We start from the raw sequence: 24,451 nt of genomic DNA, 5'->3' as shown, positions 1-24,451 counted from the left end.
GGAAGTTGTATAACATTCCGGTTATAAACTGGCGCTTCATTGTAGGCGGAGAGTTTTCTCAAAAGAAAACTTGAAGACAGGCAGGGTAATAACGTTGGCGGGAAATTTTTATGCCTTTAAGAATGGGGCTTGTAGTTTAAAGTTCTTATTTATTTAATAAGATTTTACTGTCTCTTTTACGTAACCACTCTAATCTGATCTACGATAGGTCGAATTTTTTTCAAAGACTGCCTCTTATGGCAAAAAGAGAACTTAAAAAACCCATTAGGAACTATTAGAATCTTTGAAAGAATGAGAATGTTTCAAAATAGCCTCTAAACATGTTTGAACGTTTGCGAAAATGTGCAAATTTCGACTGTAGAAAAATCAAAGAACTTTTTCTTATGTAAAAAAACGCGAGAAAAACGGTGGCGCAAACCGCATCTCAATATCTGAAATAGTTTTCGAGATATCGAGCATAAATTGTTTCGAACCTTCAAAAATTTGGCCCTCTGGCGACAACCCAAAAATTCAAACGACCATAACTCAGTTATTTGTTGACGAAAATTGAAAATTCTCATGTTTTTGGATTCAGCGTAAAATTCTGCGTAAAATGAGACCCAAATTTGTTGAGTTTGCTTAAAAATAAACGAGGCATTGGCCAAAAACTGTTTTGAAGACGTCATTTTAGGGTGATTTTCAATCAATGTTTTCAAAATGAAAACTACGTTTAATAGCTTTGAATTATACATCAGTCGAAAGAGGAGCTCGAAATTTATCCACTGGCTAAATTTGAGATCGATCGGACAAATAGTTTACAAGCTATGGCCGAAAATAAAAAAAATGAAAAATTTTCATCGTTTGAGTCGGATTTTTTTTTCGCGAAAAATCGACTATCGAATTTTGGGCTTTTAAGCACTTTTTCTAACGTAAAATGAGCCGAGAAAAACGATGGCGCAAACCGCATCGCAATATCTCTAATAGTTTCCGAGATATTTAACTTTGAAAATTGGAAAAAATGAGAAAAAATGAAAATCAACTATCCGAAACTTTGATCGGCCATAACTCAGTTATTTGTTGTCGGATCTGAATTTAAATCCTAGATTTGGAATCTGCGGAAAATTCTGCGTATACTATTTGTATAATAACTTAAGTTTACTCTAAAAAATAAGCGAGATATCGATATCAGAAGTTTGGCATAGTTTTAGTCATGAATTTTTGCAAAAATTGCGTTTTGTACGTAGGTGATGTACCTATTTGTCGAACATTTAAATAACCACGGAAACCGTTCATAAACGCAACAACACTCTGGCGAATCTCACATCACTCTTACGTCACACGCTCCAACAGACGTCTCACTTTATGAACACACCTCTGCAAATGTTTGAAAATTTCGGAGAACATAAAGAGCTCTTTAAAATCTCCAAGTAGTCGAAATTTAAAAGTCTCCAGAAAACGTATCTTTAAAAATGTTGAGTACGTTTGAAACCAATCTGCCAACCTCTGAGAACAGAAATCTCGAAGAATCTCTCTGAAACTCTTCGCCAATTTTCCAAGAATATCAATACTTCCGATTTATCGTACACTTGAGATAGTTAGATTTTTTGTGCTGATTGGATTCCTATCTTCACAATGCTAAAAATGCTTAAGGATCTTTAAATATGTTTAAGATTTTTTGAATTGTTGAGAAACTCTGAGACTAATTGAAAATTTTTGCATATTAATTATTTATATGCGTTGAAATTTCGATGGTGTTATTGCACTGTACGAAATAATTCAGTCATCAAAAACATTCCAGTAAAATGACGCACGTACTTCGGGTTCAATACGCCCCTAGCTAGCAATATCCTTCAATAGATACAAATAACAGTGCGGAATTTCACCCGGAACAATTAAACTTTTTTTTTGACTTATTACCAAAGATTTTCAACAAATTTCAGAGATCTAACGAATCTGTGAAAGGTGCAGGTGTGTTTATCATTAATTCATTATCTAACGACTATATTAGGATAAGTATTAATAAAAATTCAGATTCACCTCCAGCTGATGCGGAAGAATAACGCTAACGATCTAGAAAAATCAGGTTGAAGGACACTCCTTCCACGTTTGAAGATACGATTTTTTACTATTACATAATTCACTTACTTAATAAGAAATTTAGATTTATTTCACAGTTTGAATGAGAAGAAAGTGACCTCAAAACAGTAAAAATTGTGATGGCTTTGTAAAAAAATTTTGAAATAAATTTCGTCTTTGATTAAAGAAATGCACACCTGTGGAAACAACCAACCAAAGGGTACAAAACCCCCTCAGAAGGTGCAAGAACAAGATCTCTTTCTCCCTACAAACTACACAGCCCCAACGCTTAGACGACAACCCTCGTCAAACAAATAAATTAGCCAATACTTCTCCCTTGTTCAATCTCTCTTATTCGCAATACAAGAGCAACTAACTACTTTGCGTAATTTATGGAAGTCGATATTTCGGAATTTTAATTGTTTCCTCCAGATTCTAGACTTGAAACCGTCACTTGCATTAAACCGGAAAAATCTCCACGGGGAGAGAACTGAAAGTATAATTTCGCTAGAGCAAACCACTGAATTTCATAAACAAATGTTAAATATCTTCGCTTGAGCTTTAGTCGGTTCAGATGAATAATGACGGGGCTGTAAACCATCATAACGCAAACCGCACTGAATGTAACTGCGAAATTTTCCTAGAAAAATGCGAAAATCTTGACAGGGTTTTATAGAGTTCGTGCGAAAATTGCCTTCGATTAGTGTTATATGTGTTGCCTACATCCAAAGCCACAAAAAAAATATTTCCTGTGTTATTTATTACAAGTAAATTAGTTAAGTGTTAATTCTAGTTTCGAGGCAACACACGCGATATCCGAGCTTCGATTTTCAATAATTACCTGTTTTGATTCAATAAATAAGCCAAGATTAAATCTTTTTACAAAAATCGCTATTTAAATGACATAGATAAATGATTTTACTTAAATTACCGGTATCTGGGTCATATCTATTTTTATCATGTCGTCGTATCGAAATTTCTGAATGAACTCAAAGAAAGAAATTTCCATTCAATTATTCCAGTACGGACTTAATAAAATCTGGTAATTAGAAATAATATCGCATTAATGGTCCAAACTTGGATGGAATTACAAAAAAGACGATTCTGGCATCTCTAGTTTAGATAACGATGATTTAAATGTACACTTAGCAAAGTTATTTACACACCCTCGTATTAATCCGTGAGGAGTATTTTTTATTATAACGAATAACGTAAATTCGTCCTTATTTGTCGCAGCTGCTAAATACTGCCTTAAGATTAATTTTAATTTATATGAAAAGTAAGATTGTGGAGGCGGTACACAAATCTTTAGGATGTTCGCAGACAAGTGTGGGGAATTAAAATATTGGGCAGATTAGGGAGAAAATGAGCTGTTTTAACACGAGTGGGAAAGGTGGTTGAATTGTAAAAGCATCTCTTCAGGGAGGAGTTGTGCCAGTTTTTTCTGTTTTTCTAGATGAGTCAAGAGCAGTTCTAAAAAGTACAATTTCCTTCGTGTTTGTTTTTCCAGTGATTTTATTATCTCTTCGATATTTCCTGAAATTACTTAACTCTTTTATCAGTACTTATGATAAAACCAAATATGTTACAAAATTATCGGCGATTCCAGCAACACTGGCGCGTCACGACAGAATCCCTCAAAAGCAGAATGTGAAGTAGGAAAAAAATAGTAACTTATCATGAGTTCTTCCGTTGAAACTGTAGAGCCTAACATGAGTCTTCCAACGAGTTCTTGCCCTGATCCTCCAATGCCAGTACGTATTCCTCCAATTTATGTTTATCCAGTAATTACTCTTTTTTCTAGATGCCATTACCACTGCCCCCAGAGCAAAACTCCCAAAAACAAAAGCAAGAACCTCAAGAAACTTACAGACAAATCAACGAAACCGTCATCGTTCAACAACCAACGCGAAATAACAATAACACCGTCATTATTAGTGACGGCCCGTCTGACACCACTTGCATATTTTGTTGTATGCCTCATCATCACCATCATCATCATTCTGGCGATTGTTGCTGCTGTGGTGACTCCAATTGTTGTGATTGCAACTGTGATTGTGCCGACTGCGACTTCGGATGCGACTGTGGAAATTGTGACTGCGATTGCGACTGTGGAAATTGCGATTGCGACTGTGGAAACTGTGATTGCGACTGTGGAAACTGTGACTGTGGAGACTGCGATTGTGGTGAATGTTTAGGAGCTCTCATTTGCGCGTGTTTGTGAAAATCAGCAAAAGTACTTTTATTTATTTATTTATTTATTTATTTTCTTCGGCGGTATGCCCGCATTAGACTCAGTTCAACTACAAACGTTACAAAAGACATTGAGATCCCAAAACTCCAAAACCAAAAATAAACTTGCATTTCTTTCAATCCGAGCACTTTGACTAAAAAATTGTTTTTTTTTACTTAACCGTTTTTTAAAATTGTGAGCCACGTTTTTGTACTCATGCTCAATAAAACCCGCTGATCTAATCTTAAACAACACTTCTTCAATTTGGGGTAAGATTGGGTACCCTCTAACCGAAAAAGTGTGTATTTGTACTGGAAAAATAGGATCTTTCGTTCTAAAAGCCAACGGTTCTCCCAACTCATTGAAGAATTCTTCATCGACTTCAAACCTCCGTTGGGTAACTATAGACGCTGAAGCTTGAGAAATTACAGTGCGGTTCGCACATCCAACTTGATTGAAACAAGTTTTGTAGTTTCCGGAAATGTACACTTCGGCGGGATCTGAGGAGTGGTTGTACAAAAACGCAACAAATGGTGGAATTTCTAGGGATAAACGTGCAGACGCGATGTCTTGGAAACCATTAATTTGATGTTGGTAGGTTTCTTTAGAGAGGACATCCATTAACTTGGTCTTAAAAACCGTTGATAGAATTAAAGACGCGAAGCTCCAAAAAACGAAGATTATTTTGTACCTCGGTACCTTCTTCAACGAGTATTGTAACAAAATTTGGTAAAACAAAAGGACAGATATAAGAATACCTTCTTTGTACAAAATCCGATTAACGATAATTGTTAAAATTGTCGATACTAAAATAAAGAGGTACGTTTCTTTGGTGAAGATCAAACCGAAACGCTTCCAGAACGATTCTAACTTCGCTTTGGGAACAAGCCAATAAATCGCATCTTCCATTGAAGCAAAAGTCATATCAAAATCGACGTGTTCTTCTATTCTTGGATGGAAAGCACCAATGGTCATTTCTCCCCTTCGATTCTGAAGATCTCCCCACACGTTGGTGTACGATCCATTTATTTTATCCCCCCAAAAAACGGTTTTATTGTAGACTGTATAATTCGGGAGAAATTGTAATTTTTGGGTGACGATATCAAAAATGTTGATTTCTATCCCTCGTTCTGTTTTACAGTGGACACATGACGAATATGGATGATACATTTTGGCTAAAATTTTAGTGGTAGTGTTCCTCCATGTCTTCGGTAAATCGTACAAAGACGACAAATTTATAGGTGGTACCATCGTACCGTTGTTACAAGTTGTTAGAAGAAAAAACGAAGTTTCAGGATTGTTAACACTTTCTTGAGAGTACGGCTTGTAGCTGTAGAGTTTCTGAGTAAACTGAATCTTTGTTTGAATAACGATGAGTTTGGCAATGTAGTACTTGGCTGCTGCTAGAAATAGAGACGAACTAACTTCTTTAGTTATAATAAAAAAAAATTCTCTGCGACTAATATTAGGATTTTCGAACAACCTCTCCAATTGTGACACAAATTCGCTAGTGTTAAAACTGTGGGCATGTAGAATACATAAATTGCTTCTATCAAGTTTAAACCAAATGGTACGTCCCTTTGTAAGGTCAATACGAATCACTGGAGTTTTCAAGGGAAGATTTAAATTAACTGTGTAAACAACTCGCGAACTTTCAAGTTCATTAATCAGATTGTCTAAACACAACGTCAAGTAGTTATTTTCGTGTTGGACGTTTTTCACAATTGAATTATTAGCCCGAGAGAAGTTTAGTAAGATGCAGAAAGTTAAAAAGTGTGTGGTTTTAGGATGTGGATACATTTTCAGTCACGTTATTGGAATTATAATAATAATTTAACAAATATTATGTACGAAATTGGACAATTAAATCTAAAAATACAACAGTGTGTTTGTACATGTGTACATAAAAATAACAATATAAAATTATGGTGTATAAACAGGAAAAATTGTACAATAAACCGTTAATTATTTCCCTGTTTTTCTCGGGGAACATAAACATGTTTGTCAAAAATACGAAAAGTTTAGAAAGTCGAAGGAAGTTAAAAAAAGCTGATCTTTATGGAATCGCGGCAAAAGGGAAATTTATTTCCATTTTTAAACATCTCTTTTAACTAATGATTCATTTATCCTCTAGTCCTTTACGGTGTACCTTCATTACACCTAATTCAATTATAAACGCCACAAGAGACAGTAAAATACCAAAACTCCAAAACCAAAAACACACTTGCACCTCTCTTAACCCGAGCACTTTCACTGAAAAAATGTTTTTTCTGCTCAAACGTTTATTAATATTGTACGCCACGTTTCTATACTGAAGCTCAACAAAACCGGCTGATCTGATTCTAAACAAAACTTCATCAATTTGGGGTAAGATTGGATACCCTCTGACTGAAAAAGTGTGAATTTGTACGGGAAAAATGGGATCTTTACCCCGAAAAGTCAACGGTTCTCCCGCAGCATCAAAGAGTACCTCGTCGACTTCAAACCTCCGTTGAGTAACTACAGACGCAGAATCTTGGGACATTACAGTGCGCTTCACACATTGAACTTGATTGGAACAAGCGTCGTAGTTTGTGGAGATATATTGTTCGGCAGGATCTGAAGAGTGGTTGTAGAGATACGCAACAAAGAGTGGAATCTGTATGAGTAAACGCGACGACACTATTTCTTGGTACGTGGAAATCTGATGTTCGTACGTTTCTTTGGAGAGGACATTCATTAATTTGCTTGTAAAGACCGTTGATAGGATTAAAGACGCAAAACTCCAAAACACGAAGATAATTTTGTACCTTGGTTCCTTCCTCAACGAGCATTGTAGTAAAACTTGATAAAACAGGAGTAAAGACAGTGGAATAAACTCTTTGTACAAAACACGACAAGCGATGATTGTTAGTATTGTCGATATTAAAATATAGAAGTAGGTTTCTTTGGTGAAGATCAAACCAAAACGTTTCCAGAAGGATTCCAATTTCGCTTTTGGTATGAGCCAATAAATAGCATCCTCCATAAACGCAAAGGTCATATCAAAATCGACGTGTTCTTCGATTCTTGGATGAAAAGCACCAATGGTCAAGTGTCCTTTTCGATTTTGAAGATCACCCCATGCGTTGGTGTAAGTTCCGTTTATTTTATCACCCCAATAGACCGTTTTAGGGTACTCTATATAATTGGGACAAAACTGCAACTTTTGGATGAGGATATCAAAAATTTCGAGCTCGATTCCCCGATCTGTTTCACAATGGACACAAGTTGAATACGGAGGATACGCCTTGGCCAAAATATTTAGAGTAGTGTTCCTCCATGTCTTCGGTAAATCGTAGAGAGCCGACAAATTTATGGGTGGTACCATCGTACCGTTTGTACAAGTCGCTAGAAGAAAAAACGAAGTTTCTGGATCGTTAACACTTTCTTGGGAGTACGGCTTGTAGCTGTAGAGTTTTTGAGTAAACTGAGACTTTGTTTGAATAACGACGAGTTTAGCAATGTAATACATGGCTGCAGCTTGAAATAAAGAAGAACTTATTTCTTTGGTTATAATAAAAAAAAATCCGCTGGGACTTATATTAGGATTGTCGAGCAAACTCTCCAATTGCGACATAAATTCGCTCATGTTGAAACTGTGGATATTCATAATACATAAATCGCTTCTATCAAGTTCAAACCAAGTGGTATTTTCTTTTGTACAATTATTCCGAATCACTGGAGTCGTCAAAGGAAGATTCAAATTAATTGCGTAAACAACTCGTGCATTTTCGAGTTCTTTAATTAGATTGTCTAAACACAACGTTAAATAGTTAGTTTCAGGTTTTATATTTTTTACAATTGAATTATTAGCTTGAGAGGATTTTAATTGGATGCACAGGCACAACGATAAAAAATGGGTGGCTCTACTGAGTGGATACATTTCCAGTAGTGTCACAAACAAAATAATGGGCCATAGTTATTAGCATTATAATAATCTGAATATTTTTTTTGTTACCGAAAATTGGGCAATTAAATCCGAATTATTACTTGTTCTGTTTAAGTATATTGTACATTATATGGAAATACCAATAAACAATGTGGACAAAAAAACACGTAAATGTAAAAAAGGAATTTATTTTCATTTCCAACTAGTCCACTCTTAGCTCAATTACAAACACCGCCAAAGCCAGTAAAACGCCAAAAATCCAAAACCAGAAACATATTTGCATCTCCTTCAAACCGAGCACTTTCAACGAAAAATTGTTTTTTCTACTCAAACGTTTCTTGATCTTGTGTGCCACGTTTCTATACTGATATTCAATAAATCCAGCTGATCTGATCCTAAACAAAATATTATCGATTTGGGGTAAAACTGGATATCCTTTCAGAGAGAATATGTGTATTAAAACTGGAAAAATGGGCTCGTTAATCATAAACGCCAATGGTTCTCCCAAAGCATCGAAGAGTACTTCCTCCACTTCAAATCGTCTCTGTGTAACCACAGACGCTGTATCTTGTGAAATTGCAGTACGACTAACACATCGAACTTGATCGTCACAAGTGGTAAAGATTCGTCCGTTAGAATCAGAGGATTGATTGTATAAAGTTTGTACAAATAGAGGTATTTGTATGTTCAACTTCGACGAAACTATTTCTTGGAAACTATCAATTTGATGCTCGTAAGTTACTTTGGAGAGAAGTACCATCAATTTACTTTTAAATACCGTTGATAGAATTAAAGATGCCAAAGTCCAAAACACGAAAATAATTTTATACTGTGGTACTCTGCTCAACGGGTACTGTAGCAAAACTTGATAAAACACGAGTACAGAAATTGAAATACTCTCTTTATATAGAATACGGTACGAAAGAACTGTCAAAACTATGGATATCACTATAACTGTGTACGTTTCTTTGGTAAAAATCAAACCGAAACGTTTCCAGATTGGTTCCAATTTCGCTTTCGGTACTAACCAATAAATAGCATCCTCCATATGTGTGAAAGTCATATCAAAATCAACGTGTTCTTCTAATTTTGAATGAAAAGCACCAACAACTAATTCTCCTTTTCGATTTTGAAAGTCCTCCCAAATTAGAATGTACGATCCGTTTATTTTACCTCCCCAAAAGACAGTTCTGTTGTATATTTTATAACGGGGGGTTAATTTCAATTTTTCGATGACGATATCAAAAATATCGAGTTCTATCCCTCGGTCTCTTTTACAATGGACACAGATTGAATACGGGGGGTACATCTTGGCTAAAATATTAACAGTTGTGTTCCTCCAGGTCTTCGGGAGGACATTGAAACTGGAAAAATTAATAGATCGCTCCATCGTACCGTTCGTACAAGTTGATAGAAGGAAGAAAGAAGTGTCTGGATCATCAACACTTTCTTGGAAGTACGGTCGGTACCCATACATCATTTGAGAGAACTGATTTTGTATTACAATGACGATGAGTTTAGTTATGTAGAATTTGCCGGTTGCCAGAAACAGGGAAGAATTTACTTCGCTTGTTATAATGAAGAAAGTTGCTCGTGGATTAATATTGGGATTGTTGAGTAAACTCTCCAATTGCGATGTAAATTCCGCAAAGTTAAACTTGTCGATATAAATAATACACAAATCGGTTCTATCAACTTCGAACCAAACTATACGTTCTTTCCAGTTGATTCTGACTCCGGGATTTTTTATATGGAGATTGAAATTTATCATGTAGATCACTCGAGGATTATCAAGCTCATTTATGAGATTATCCACACACATCGTTAAGTAATTAGTTTCATGTTTTATATTCTTAAAAGTTTCGGAGAAATTCAAGACAATGGAGCACATCAAAAATTGGAAGCCGCCCCTGTATGGACTCATGGAGAGTTAATTCGATTTAGGAAGGTCTTTAACAATTTTAACTTTAGGATTATTTGGAGTGATAAAAATATGAATAAAGTAGTCAGCAGTTTCATGTTAAAATAAAGTTATTTTTTTAATGATAAATGCACAATTATAATAAAACGAAGTAATTTATTTAAGTAAATTTGTTTGTAGGTATTATGTTCAAGTTAAATAACAACAAATAATTGTATAAAGACTTTATTGGACAGTTTTTTTCTACCTAAACACAAGTATAAATATTGTACTGAAAAAGGGGTGCAGAATCAATAAAAAAAGAAACAAAAATAAAGATGAACAAAGAAAAAGAAGACGCAGCTCGGATGTTACAGAATCTTTATTTATATTTTTCTTGAAAGGCTATTTTACCGTAGAAAAACGGCCAATTAAAATATCATATTGTGGACGGGACAATATAAAGATTAGTTTTTTTGTTGAAGAAGAAAACCTTCAAGTAAAATTATTTAAAGGTAAGATCAATACCGATGATACCATACAATTTTATAAATGCATTTCTACAATAACACCTTTTAGCAATCAAATTATGACGAATGACTTCTCCTTCCGCCCTATTTAAGACAAATGACAAAATTTCAGTAGCATGTATTTGATATTTTGGTTAAGTTTGCTCAGTCGTTGCGAATTTTCGAAAACCGACTATTTAACTTCATGCATAGACCACATAATAGATAATCTCAAGAGTACCTCAATTTATTTAATCAATTCAGATTTAGTAATTCAACATCCGATAATTCGATTAAACGATTCAATTACTCAGATTTGGTTCAAACTCGAAAAAAGCGATTTGGTTATCCTGGATTCCGAAAATTTAAGTGTACATCTGACCAACTTACTTTTAAACCCTAATATCAATCTAAGGGGAGTGTTTTTGATAATAACACGTAATGTGAGCTCTTCGTTATTTCTCACAGGTGCTAAATACTACTTGACGAAATTACTTGTAATTTCCGTGCAAAATGAGGACGTGCAGTTAGTCCACAGCTACACGCCATATTCTGAGGAAAGTGTGAACAATCCCAACGGGAATTTCTTTATTCTTACTAACTGTACCAAAGGGAAGTTGTCTGGTAGTTTTAATCTTACCAATTCCTTGCCGAAGAAGTGGAGAAATACAACAATAGCAGTGTTGAATAATGTCTCTCCACCGTACGCGATCTGTCCTCGGTGTAAATCCGACCGTGGAATTGAAATCGAAATTTTTGATATGGTCATTGAGAAGTTGGAATTCATCCCTGATTATACAAGAAACGGTGGATTTGTCCTGTGGGGGGATAAATTCAATGGGAGGTATAATAATTTGATGGGCGATCTCCAGAACAGAAAAGGAGATATGGTCATTGGGTCGTTTCACACGAAAACCGAAGAACACGTTGATTTTGATATGACATTTGCTTACATGGAAGATGGGGTATATTGGTTAGTACCGCGAGCACAGGTCTTACCCATCTGGAAGCGTTTCACTAAGATTTTTGCGACCGAGATCTACTTCCTGATTTTTATCTCCAGTGTTCTAATAGTCTGTACCTGTCGCGTTTTATATCAAGCGTCGTTATCATACTCGTCAGGAATGCTGTACCAAATTCTCTTAGAATCTCCTCTAAGAAAACTTCCTCAATTTCGAACGATTTTTATCACATTCACTTTTGCTTCCTTGATCATATCGACAGTCTTCAAGAGCAAACTGACTGATATAACGTCGAAAATGAGTTTTGACAATCAAATTGAGACTCTCAACGACATTGTCAACGCAAAATTGACTGTTCTAATCGACCCTTTCATTGCTTCTTTCTATAGGGATTACAAAAACTCTGACGAAGAGTTCGTTTTTCATAAATTCGAGCGTTGTTACGATCATTTTCTTTGTGTTGAAAGAGCTGCGATCAGACAAGATGTTGCTACAGTCAGTTTTAATAGAGTATACGAATTTAATGAAACTTTTCTAGACGTTAAAGGGGGGCCAGTTTTGCATATTTTTCAAACTCCAATTTTTCCCATTCAAATTCATCTGTTTTTTGTAAGAGGATATCCGATTTTACCACAAATTAACGATATTTTGTTTAGAATTAGATCCGCTGGATTCATTCAGAATCAGTATGATAAGGTAGCTTACAATATCAAAAGACGACTGAGTAGAAAGAAGAGTTTCTCAGTTCAAATTCTCAATTTGAAGGCACTGAGGGTGTCGTTTTTTCTTTGGTTTTGTGGGGTTCTGGTGTCGGTGGTCATTTTTTTCTTTGAATGTTGTTTAGGTTGCAGTACTTATTGTAAAGGAAAATAATTGTATTAGCCAAAGTAGGTTGGTGTTGTGGATATTTGCACCTCGAAGTTCTAAATAAATGTTAACCAGTAATTATAGTCTTTAGTAGTAAAGTTTTTTTTATTTCAGTTGAAAGTTTTCATTTCTAATTCGATGTGTACTACTTTTCTTACCTCTCTTACTTTTTTGAATATTCCAAAAAAACTTTTAAACGAAATTGTTTTAGTGGAAGGTAAGATCAACACTAATAACATACAATTTGATAAATGCATTTCTGGAATAAAACCTTTTACACAAACAAATTGTGACGAATGAGTTCACCTTCCGCCCTGTTTAAAAAAGTGACAAAATTTTTGTCCAAAATATGTTTTTGGTATTTTGGTTGAGTTTGCTCAGTAACTGCGACTTTTTAAAAACTGACCACTTAACTTCATGCATTGACCACATAATTGATAATCTTAAAAGTTCTTCAATTTACTTAGTCAATTCAGACTTACTAATTCAGCATCCGGTAATTCGAATTAACGATTCACTTAGTCAAATTTGGTTTAAAGTAGAAAAAAGCGATTTGGTTATATTAGATTCAAATGATTTAAATCTGCATCTGACCAATTTACTCGCAAACCCTAATATCAATCCAAGGGCAGTTTTTTTGATAATTACAGGTAATGCGACTTTATCGTTATTTCTCATAGCTGCTCAATACTACTTGACCAAATTACTCGTAATTTTGGTACAAAATAACGACGTGCAGGGAAGGTTCTTTATTTTGACTAACTGTACTAAGGAAAGGTTGTTTGGTATTATCAATTTTCCCGGCACCGTGCCGAAGAAGTAGAGGAATACCACCCTATCAGTGTTGAACAATGTTTGTCCTCCTTACATTAACTGTCCTCGATGTCAAACCAACCGTGGAATTGAAATCGAAATTTTTGATATGGTCATCGAGAAATTGGAATTCTTCCCCAATTATACTAGAGAAGACAAACACGTTTTATGGGGTGAAAAAACGGATGGGAGCTACACCAACATCATGGGCGATCTTCATAATAGAAAAGGTGACATGGTCATTGGGTCGTTCCACACAAAAAAGGAAGAACACGTCGATTTTGATATGCGTTTGTCGCATTCTGTTTCAAAAGGCATTATCGTCCTCTACAACGATACTCTATCAAATTCTGATAGAATTATAACGTCGAAGATGAGTTTTGACTATCAAATTGAGACTCTCCACGACATGATCAACTCAAAATTAACTGTTTTGACTCACCCTTTTATAGTTTCTTTCTACACTAATTATAAAAACTCCGACGAAGAGTACGTTTTTTATAATTTTTCCATACATATACATAATAAAGTTTTTTAACTGCAGTTGCAATTTTATTTATCTGCCGAAAAATGTAAAAGAATATAAACTTTATTTTTCCTGCAGAGGATTTTTTATAAGCGCCAAATTTAAAATGGGGCTCTATGATTGGTCGTTCAGCAGAGCGAGTTACACAGTGCTATTTTTTTTAAACTTCTGCAATTCCTGTAGAATATCAAATTGTCACCAAATTGAAGAAACATAAACTTGATTCTTGTAATTTTTAGTGTAGATTAGCAGGTACTTAATGTTTTTTATGAAGATCAATGTGGAGCCATCTATGAATCAAAATTGACATGTATCCATTACAGGTATCTAACTTATCCCGTTCAAATCCTGCAGATTTGTTAAATTGCTTCTTTATACCTCGGTAAATTCCCTCTAGGAATAATGACGTACAGTAGACTCTCGATAATTTGAAATTCAAGGGACTTCGCAAAAAGTTCATATTATCGAGAGTTCAAAATATAGTGTAATTCAAATAAACGAGAATTTAAAGGCAAACGGACAATAGTCAAAATAAACAAACCAATCAGAGAAGAGAGAGTAAAACCCACTAACTTCACTTTGAAGAAAAAATATCGAATATTAAAAGAGTAAAAAGATCTGATTTAAAGCTGCAATGAAATTTTGAAGAATGGCTTGTTCAGAAGTTTTCTGTGTTTCTAGTCACGCAAGAGACTTTAAATTAACGAGAGTTCGGGAGGAAAAATTCAAATTATAAAGTGTTGGACCAGAATCAAAATACATTGAAATTTTTCAATTTATCGAGAGAAATTGAGAGAAGACCGGGAAAATACTGCAAATTATCGAGAAATTCAAATTATGGCGATTCAAATTATCGAGAGTCTACGGTATATACCTTACTTTGTTAATATAAAAATAAAGAAAAGAGTGAAACTTCCAACAAAAAAATTATCACACTTAAAACTAATTAAAAGACACTCCCATTTTTGTCTTTATTAATCTTGTAAGAATTGGTACGAATATAACTGTCCTATATTTTCCGCATCACAATGCTTAAAAAGAGAAATCATAATTGGACTGTTACAAACGCAATAATCCTCACAGTTCAAGCCATAAATATCGCAACAAACAGAATCACAATTGCAATATGTTTCTGAATTATCCAGCAACTCCACTAAAGTTACATTATCATCGAAATAATAAGTCCACTCTTCACGAGAGCTGCATGGTTGTTCATTAATTACTTTTCTCTCTCGATTGCGGTATTCATCAATTGCGAGAAGATCAGTTATCAGTTCCTCATCGGACAATGAAGAGGTCTAAAAAAAATGAAGAAAATTAAATTGTTCAGCAGCACGAGATTTTTATTTAATAAAATACAAATCATAACATGTTTATTTAGTCGCAGTTCTTTGGAGGAACCTCGCAGGTACCATTTAAACAAGCTAGATCCTTATCGCACTGTATTGGGGGTGGGCTAGGCCCCCGGATGGGCCAAGTACAATTTTGACCCTCTTCTAAAATTTAAATGTTAAATACGAGAAAAAAATAAGAGAAAACTTACGAAGAATGGTAATGCATTGTTGGCAACAACCGCAGTACCCACCTGGTCCTAATTTAACGTTAGGACCATTACATTCTGGGATTAAGGGGCAATTGATAGGTCCTTCACAGGCATTTTTAGGACAAACGATGCGAGATTGTGCCGCTGCACCAATTATGAAGCAAAGTAGTGGTAATAAAAGGTAATTCATTTTCAAGGCAAGTTTCACTGGTGGAAATGAGCGGTCTAGACATATTTCTCGCTTTAAAAGGACGAAAATGACGCAAATTCCGTTGAAAAATAAAACAGTGTTGATAAAAACATTCCTCGAATGGTAAATAGAAAAACTCATGATAAAATATTGTTGATTCACGGTTTAAAAAGACTGTCTGATACTAAAATTACCATCTAAAAAATAAGTTGAATTCCATTACTCACATCGGTCATTTCCATTTGTACAGCAGCACTAAAAACAACGTCATTTAATGCGTTTGATGGAAACGATTTACCTTTGTGATCTGTTTTGTCCCATTTTTATTTAAAGTTGGATTGAGACCTGATCTGATGAATGTGGACAGTAGTAAGCTTGTATTTGTACTGAACGAGGCGAATTTCAGAATTCAATAGCACGAGCCAGTCTGGAGCCGGTGTCAAAATACGTCCCTGGAGTTGGCAGAGACGCATTAAGGTTAATTGGTTTTTTTAGATAATCTTTAGGTTTTCTTAATTTTTTTTTTAGTTTTAGTTTTATGTTTTCCTAACTGAGATTGGTATTATTTAAAACTGTATCCTAACATAGTCCTGTTTTTTTACTAGCAAATTAAGCTTTATTGATTTTCGAAGTTTTCTACTCATTTTAATGACAACATATTATCTCGGATCTCAACGGATCATTAAAAAAATAATGTACGTATTACATTAGATTTTTTTTGTCCGAGATATACACAGCAATTTGGTAAATATGGTAATAAATTATCCCTCTTCTCAAAAGCGTTCTTCCATTTTCCAATATCCGGAAGCTTTTTAGCTATAATGAAGATCAACTAGTTAGTTTAAATACAACGATATAACACTGTCTATTTTCAAAAAAAAATAATGGTCAAATTGTCGTAACATTAATCTATATATTTATCTTCCATTTATCAAAAGGAAAAGGAATTGTTTCCTAAGTTGTAGTTCCTTGCACCATTGTGTAATTTTTTTATTTGTTGTTATTTAACCTGCACATGGATACAAGCCAAGCATAATTATTTACTTAAATAAATTACATCATTTTATTGTAATTGTGCATTAACATGAAAAAAAAGTGATTTCAACATGACATGATATGATATGATATGTTTTATGGACAATTGTATTACTCTAAACAATCCTGGAATTAGAATTACATATTGAAGACGTGGTGAATCTAATTCTCCATGCATCCATGTAAAAGTGGTTTACAATTTTTTGTATACTCCATTATGTTGAATTCTTCTGAAACTTTCACCAAAATAGAAGATGAAACAACATCTTTAACTCCTTGTTTAGAAAACTTGATAAATGAACTTAACAATCCTCGAGCGATCACCATCAATTTAAATCTCCGAATGAAGAAACCTGTGGTTAGAATCAACTTCTTGAAAAGTGGTGCAGTTTGGTTTGAACTCAACAAAAGTGATTTGTGTATTATTGACATCAGTGGTCTCAATCTTACAGGATTTACATCAGAATTAGAGATTTTACTCAAAAACCCGAATATTGATCCAAGAGCAACTTTTTTCATCATCACACGCGAAGTAACTTCTGCGCTTTTTTCGATTACTGCCAAATTTTACTTGACCAAACTTATCGTTATTGAGAGACAAAATCAGTTTACTCAAATGATCTATGGGTACATGCCGTACTCTCAAGAAAGTGTTGACACTCCTGAAATTTCCTTTTTTCTTCTAACAACTTGCACAAATGGTACGTTAGAGCAACCGATTAATTTTTCTAGTTTGTCTGTTTTGCCCAAGACCTGGAGGAACACCACCGTGCAGATCTTAACAATGATATATCCTCCGTATTCAATATGTATTTCCTGCCAAAATTATCGAGGAATTGAAATCAACATTTTCGATATCGTCGTCAAAAAGTTGAAATTTGTACCCAATTATAGACAATACGAAAGAAAAGTTTCTTGGGGTGATAAAATGAACGGATCTTATACTAATATCTTAAAAGATCTTTACGATAGGAAAGGAGATTTAGGTCTTGGAGCGTTTCACATGAAACTTGAAGAACATATTGATTTTGATATGACTTGTACGTTTTTGGAAGATGCGCTGTATTGGATTGTACCCAAAGCACGACCTGAATCATTCTGGAAGCGTTTTAGTTTGATTTTTAGTAAAGAAACTTTCTTTTTCATTCTGATTTTCACGCTATTGACAATTATTTGTTGCCGCGCTTTGTACGGAGAATTCATTTTGCAATCTTTGTTTCTATTTTATCAGATTTTATTACAATACTCATTGACCAAAGTACCGAAGTACAAAATTATTTTCATTACTTGGAGTGTCGCCACTCTAATTATCTCAACGGTTTTCAAGAGCAAATTAATGGAAATTCTCTCCAAAGACACGTACGAACATCAAATTGATAGCTTCCAGGAAATAGTGTCTTCGGATTTAGTTCTAAAAATTCCACCATTTATAACGTCTTTATACAAGTACACTACAGATCCTGCCATACAAGAAAAGGTACGAAATCATGAGCCATGTTACAATCTAGTTGAATGTGCAACTCGCACTGCAATTTCCCGAGATGCAGCTTCAGTAGTTACGCAAAGAAGGTACGAAGTGGAAGAAGTGATCTTCGATGCTTCTGGAGATCCAATAACATTTAGGTGTAAAGATGTTATTTTCCCTTTCGACATTCATATTTTTTCAGTAAGGGGCTACCCAATTTTACCTCAAATTAGTGAAGTTCTGTTTAGACTGAAATCAGCGGGTTTCGTGGACCACGAGTACAAAAACGTGGCGTACAACATTAATAAGCGTTTGAGTCAAAGAACGAGTTTTTCGATTAAAGTTCTCAGTTTGAAAGAAATGCGGATATGCTTTGGGGTTTGGTTCATTGGGGTTGTCTTGTCATTCGGTGTATTTGTGTTCGAGCTTATTCTTAAAGTTAAAGTGTTAAATCGTACTCAGTTATTATTAAATGAACCAATAAAATAAAAAGTTAAAATTCTGAAATTGAAAATCTTGCATACTCTTAAACAAGAAATTGAGTTTAAAGTAAAGGAAAATTACGTTAGTCTGGAAGCTAAAATTTCGTGTCTTAGGAGTTTTAGTGTAGTTATCAATTTTCTTTTTCTTTTAAATGTATTGATACTTTTAATTAATTACATACTCGCAAAGTACTAGTAGTTCTAATGACCTCCTATTAGTAGTTTAGTAGATTAGTTTTCGGCCCGCTCTTCAATCACAAAAAAATGTGCCAGTTATTGCCGCCCGTCAATGTATTTAACTTGCCATAGATACAAGCATATTTACTTAAATAAATTACATCATTTTACTATAATTATGTATTACCATGAAATAAATAGTTTTTTGACATGACACTGCTGATACATTTTATTAATATTCTCATGCTAAAACTGACGCAAATTTAATTCTTCATGTACCCACTACTATTTTTAGTATACTTTGTTGTGTTGGATTTGTCTGAAGCTTTAAACGCGATAAAAGATGAAACTGACTCCTTAACGCCATGTTTGGAAAACTTGATAAACGAGCTTGAAAATCCTCGAGTGATCTACGCAATCAATTTAAATCTCCAAATGAAGAATCCTGTGGTTAGAATCAACTTCTTCAAAGGAGTTACTGTTTGGTTTGAAGTCAACAGAAGTGATTTATGTGTCATTGACACCGGTGATCTCAACCTTCTAGAATTTACGTCAGAGTTGGAGATTTTACTTAAAAACCCGAATATTAACCCAAGAGCAACTTTCTTCATTATAACAAGTGAAGTAAACTCTTCTATTTTTTCTATTACCGCCAAGTTCTACTTGGTCAAAATTATTGTCATTCAGACACGAAATCAGTTTACTCAAATGATTTACGGGTACAAACCGTTCTCCCAAGAAAGTGTTGACAATCCAGATACTTCTTTCTTTCTTTTAACAACATGCAGAAACGGTATGTTGGAGCAGCCGATTAATTTTTCCAAATTGTCTGTTATGCCAAAGACCTGGAAAAACTCCACTGTGCAGATCTTGACAATGATATATCCTCCATATTCCATATGTTCTTTCTGTCAAACAGACCGAGGAATAGAAATCAACATTTTTGATATCGTCGTCAAAAAATTGAAATTCGTTCCGAATTATAGAGAATACGAAAGAACAGTTTTTTGGGGCGATAAAATAAACGGATCGTACAACAACGTCTTGAAAGATCTTTACGATCGGAAAGGAGACTTGGGTCTTGGTGCTTTTCACACGAAATTTGAAGAACATATTGATTTTGATATGACTTGCACGTTTTTGGAGGATGCTCTCTATTGGATAGTACCAAAAGCACGACTTGAATCATATTGGAAGCGTTTCAGTTTGATTTTTACTAAAGAAACTTACATTTTCATTCTGATATTCGCACTTTTGACAATAATCTGTTGCCGCGTTCTGCACGGAGAATTTATTTTGCCATCTGTATTTCTATTTTATCAGATTTTATTACAATACCCGTTAAACAAAGTACCAAAGTACAAAACTATTTTCATTACTTGGAGTTTAGCCATTGTAATTATATCAACGGTATTCAAAAGTAAATTGATGGAAGTTCTCTCTAAAAACACGTATGAACACCAAATTGATAGTTTCCGAGAAATAGTTTCCTCAAATTTGGTTCTAAAAATTCCACCATTTATAGCGTCTTTATACAACGACACAACAGATCTTGATGAACAAGAAAAGATACAAAATTACGAGCCATGCTACAATCCCGTTGAATGTGCAAGACGTACTGCAATTTCCCGAGATGCAGCTTCTGTGGTTACGCAAAGAAGATACGAAATGGAGGAAGTTCTCATCGATGAGTCTGAAAATCCTCTCACATTTAGGTGTAAAGATGTCATTTTTCCCTTTCATATTCATATTTTTTCAGTAAGAGGGTACCCAATTTTACCTCAAATTAGTGAAGTTCTCTTTAGACTTAAAACCGCTGGTTTTATTGACCACGAGTACAAGAATGTGGCCTACAAGATTAACAGACGTTTGAGTCAACGGGCAAGTTTTTCGACGAAAATCCTCAGTTTGAAAGAAATTCGAATATGTTTTTGGTTTTGGTTCTTTGGGGTTTTCTTGTCGCTCGTAGTTTTTGTGTTTGAGCTTATTGTTAAAAGATAAAATGATTAAGTGAAGCAGTTAAATTCACTTTTGTAGTTAAACAAAATAAATATGTGATATGTACTTTTGAAATGGTTTTCTTACTTGTCCTTAAGTTTCTTAAAGTGTTCTTTTCAGTGTGGCAGACGCTGATTTTCAAGTTTTAAATTTTGTTGTTTAATTTTCTAAATTCTGTTTGTTTTTCTCCCAAACTTTCTAATTTTTTTATACATTTTTTTAGCGCCTGTTGATTTTTGTGTTTTGTGTTTTCCTGAGTGAAATTGGTATATGTAATTTAAAATTCTATTTCTAACTATATTTTGTTATACCTACTATCAAATTAAATTTTAACGATTTTGTGAGTTTTTTGCTTATATTAATGACAAAATATATCTCCCATCTTTACTCATCGGTAAAAAAAATAATTTAAGCATTACAAGAGATCATTTTTTGCCTTGGTTTATATGTACGCAGTAATTTAGTACTTCGCTCAAAAGCATTTTTCCATTTTTAAATGTCCGAAAGCTTTTCAGCCTAAACGAAGATCTAAATAAATTAGTAGTTAAATACCGCGATATAACATCGTCCATTTTCATAAAAAAATAATGGCCAAGTTATCATGTCACTAATCTATATTATTTAATCTTTTATCTATCGAAAGCAAAACTGTTCTCGAATTTGTAGTTCTTTGCATCATGTTTTTACACATTGTCGTACAATTTTTACTATGGTCCATGTTTCTGAGTTTTTCAAATGGCAATAATTTACTTTTAAACAACATAAAAGATAAAACTAACTCCTTAATTCAGTGTTTAGAAAACTTGGTAAACGAGCTTGAAAAGTCTCGAGTGATCTACGCAATCAATTTAAATCTTCAAATGAAGAATCCTGTGGTCAGAATCAACTTCTTTAAAGGAGGTACAGTTTGGTTTGAAGTCAACAGAAGTGATTTATGTATCATTGACATCCGTGATATCAATCTTACAAAATTAACATCAAAGTTGAAAATTTTACTCAAAAATCCGAATATTGATCCAAGAGCAGCTTTCTTCATTATAACACGCGAAGTAAAGTCTTCACTTTTTTTAATTACTGCCAAATTCTACTTGACCAAACTTATCGTCATTGAGACACAAAAGAAGTTTACTCAAATGATCTATGGGTACAGACCTCACTCCCAAGAAAGTGTTGACAATCCTGAAACTTCTTTCTTTCTCCTAACAACATGCACAAATGGTACACTGGAGCGACCGATTAATTTTTCCAGTTTGTCTGTTTTGCCCACGACCTGGAGGAACACCACTGTCACAATTTTGACAAAAATGTATCCTCCATATTCCATATGTTCTCACTGTCAAACAGATCGAGGGATAGAAATCATCGTTTTTGATATTGTGGTCAAAAAGTTGGAATTTATTCCCAGTTATAAAGAATACGAAAAAACGGTTTTTTGGGGTGATAAAAGGAACGGATCGTACGACAATATCTTAAAAGATCTTCATGATCGGAAAGGAGACTTGGGTCTGGGTGCTTTTCACACAAAATTTGAAGAACATATTGATTTTGATATGACTTGCACTTTTGTAGAGGATGCCCTTTATTGGATAGTACCCAAAGCACGACTTGAATCATTTTGGAAACGTTTCGGTTTGATTTTTAGTAAAGAAACTTACATCTTCATTCTCCTATTCACACTTTTGACAATTATCTGTTGCCGCGTTCTGTATGGAGAATTCATTTTGCCATCTTTATTTCTATTTTATCAAATTCTATTACAATACTCATTAACAAAGGTACCAAAGTACAAAATTATCTTCATCACTTGGAGTTTAACCACAGTAATTATATCAACGGTTTTCAAGAGCAAATTAATGGAAGTCCTCTCCAAAGACACGTACGAACACCAAATTGATAGTTTCCAAGAAATAGTTTCCTCAGAATTACTTCTAAAAACTCCAACATTTATAGCGTCTTTGTACAATCACTCTACAGATCTCAACATACAAGAAAAAGTACGAAATTACGAGCCATGCTACAATCTAGTTGAATGTGCAACTCGCACTGCAATTTCAAGAGATGCAGCTTCTGTGGTTACGCAAAGAAGATACGAAGTGGATGAAGTTCTCTTCGATGCTTCTGGAGATCCAATAACATTTAGGTGTAAAGATGTAATTTTTCCTATGGATATGCATATTTTTTCAGTAAAAGGGTACCCAATGTTACCTCAAATTAGTGAAAATCTGTTTAGACTTAAATCAGCTGGTTTTGTAGACCACGAGTACAAGAACGTGGCGTATAACATTAACAAACGCTTGAGTCAAAGGACGAGTTTTTCGATTAAAGTCCTCAGTTTGAAAGAAATTCGAATTTGTTTTTGGTTTTGGGTTTTTGGGGTTTTCTTGTCGCTGGGAGTGTTTGTGTTTGAGATTAAAGCCCCAAGACGTATCCAATCATTGTGAAGCAAAATAAATACGTATTTTTAGTTAGAATAAAATAAAAATCTAATACTTTTCGAATGGTTTTATTCTCCACCATTCCTCTGATTCTTCGTAAATAAATAAAGAATTCAAACTAGCATAGATATAACGAAACAAGTAATTATTGCAATAAATACAACGAAACAGACAAACAAACTTACTTAAACAAATTGCTCATTTTGATTGACACGACACAATAATACCAATCATTCATATTAATAAAATTAAGCTATAAATCGAATAATATAATTATTTCACCTCCATACTCTCAGTTTTCCAACAACTAGAGCTTCAATGCTGTTTCTTTTGTGGTGCACTTTCTTCAGTTTCTGTGCATCAAACAATTTAATTTTAAAAAACGTGCAAGAAACTAATTATCTCACCCTGTGTTTGGAGAAACTAATTGATGAAGTCAAAAATACAAAAATAATTTATACAATTAATTTAAACCTCCAACTAAAAGATCCAGTGATTAGAAGCAACTCCTTCAAACAACGCACTTCTTGGTTCAGATTTGAGAAGACTAATTTATGTATAATTTACATCAACAACTTCAATATTGTTGATTTTATTTACCAACTGGAGGAGTTACTCAATAATCCTCATATTGATCCAAAAGGGAATTTTTTCATCATTACAAATGAAGTAGAGTCGTCTCTATTCTTCGCTGCTGCTAAGTACCACATAGCCAAACTAATCGTCATTCAAACACAAAGTCAATTTACTCAAATGATCTACGGGTACAAACCGTATTCCAAAGAAAGTGTTGACAATCCAGAAACTTCTTTTTTTCTTCTGACAACTTGTGAAAACGGTACCATAGATCATCTCGTTAATATTTCAAGTGGGTACTTTTTACCTAAACTGTGGAGGAACACAACTATGAGGATTCTGAATAAGATCTATCCGCCTTATTCATCTTGTCCTTATTGTCAAACAGATAGAGGGATAGAACTCGAAATCTTTGATATCGTCATCCAGAGATTACAGTTCGTCCCCAATTACACAATTTACAACAAATCAATTTTTTGGGGTGATAAAGTGAATGGATCTTACAACAAGATCTGGAGAGATCTTCAGGAGCGAAAAGGTGACATCGTCCTTGGTAGCTTCTTCACAAAAAAAGAAGAACATTTGGATTTTGATATGACTTTTACTCACATGGAAGACGCAGTGTACTGGTTGGTACCGCGAGCTAAAGTCGTTCCTTTCTGGAAACGATTGAGTGTGATTTTCAGTGAAAACTTTCTCATTCTCCTTCTGTTTTTCATAGTCTTAACAATTAGTCTTTGTCGCGTTTTATACAACGAGTCGTTTTCACACTCTT

At 34.3% G+C, this 24,451-nt stretch overlaps 2 protein-coding genes across 4 annotated transcripts; one reads left to right on the top strand and one right to left on the bottom strand.

The window, feature by feature from the left end:
* Positions 1-3,659: 3,659 nt before the first annotated feature.
* Positions 3,660-4,279, top strand: LOC148171697 (uncharacterized). Its single transcript, XM_088042351.1, has 2 exons — positions 3,660-3,809; positions 3,860-4,279. Exons 1-2 carry the CDS (start codon positions 3,735-3,737, stop codon positions 4,277-4,279), a joined length of 495 nt encoding a protein of 164 aa, XP_087898477.1. The 5' UTR covers positions 3,660-3,734.
* A 10,466-nt stretch (positions 4,280-14,745) lies between these two features.
* On the bottom strand, positions 14,746-15,883 carry LOC148171696 (uncharacterized). 3 transcript variants are annotated; one of them, XM_088041553.1, is made up of 4 exons: positions 15,807-15,873; positions 15,319-15,763; positions 15,135-15,271; positions 14,989-15,073 (listed from the first exon to the last, which is right to left on the bottom strand). In XM_088041553.1, the coding sequence occupies exons 2-3, from the start codon at positions 15,647-15,649 to the stop codon at positions 15,153-15,155; spliced, it is 450 nt and encodes a 149-aa protein (XP_087897679.1). In that variant the 5' UTR covers positions 15,650-15,763; positions 15,807-15,873; the 3' UTR covers positions 14,989-15,073; positions 15,135-15,152. The 3 variants fall into 3 exon arrangements, with proteins under 3 accessions (XP_087897680.1, XP_087897679.1, XP_087897678.1); XM_088041554.1 differs by lacking the exon at positions 15,135-15,271 and having other exon boundaries at positions 14,746-15,073; positions 15,736-15,763; positions 15,807-15,883; XM_088041552.1 differs by lacking the exon at positions 14,989-15,073 and having other exon boundaries at positions 15,081-15,271.
* Positions 15,884-24,451: the final 8,568 nt, after the last annotated feature.

This window comes from Gnatocerus cornutus, chromosome 7 (genome assembly GCF_029298725.1).
Source record: "Gnatocerus cornutus isolate USDA-ARS CGAHR chromosome 7, icGnaCorn1.1, whole genome shotgun sequence".
In the NCBI taxonomy this organism is placed as follows: Eukaryota; Metazoa; Arthropoda; class Insecta; order Coleoptera; family Tenebrionidae; genus Gnatocerus; species Gnatocerus cornutus.
The sequence above is the reverse complement of the archived record's forward strand: the minus strand, read 5'-3'. Positions and strand labels throughout refer to the sequence as shown.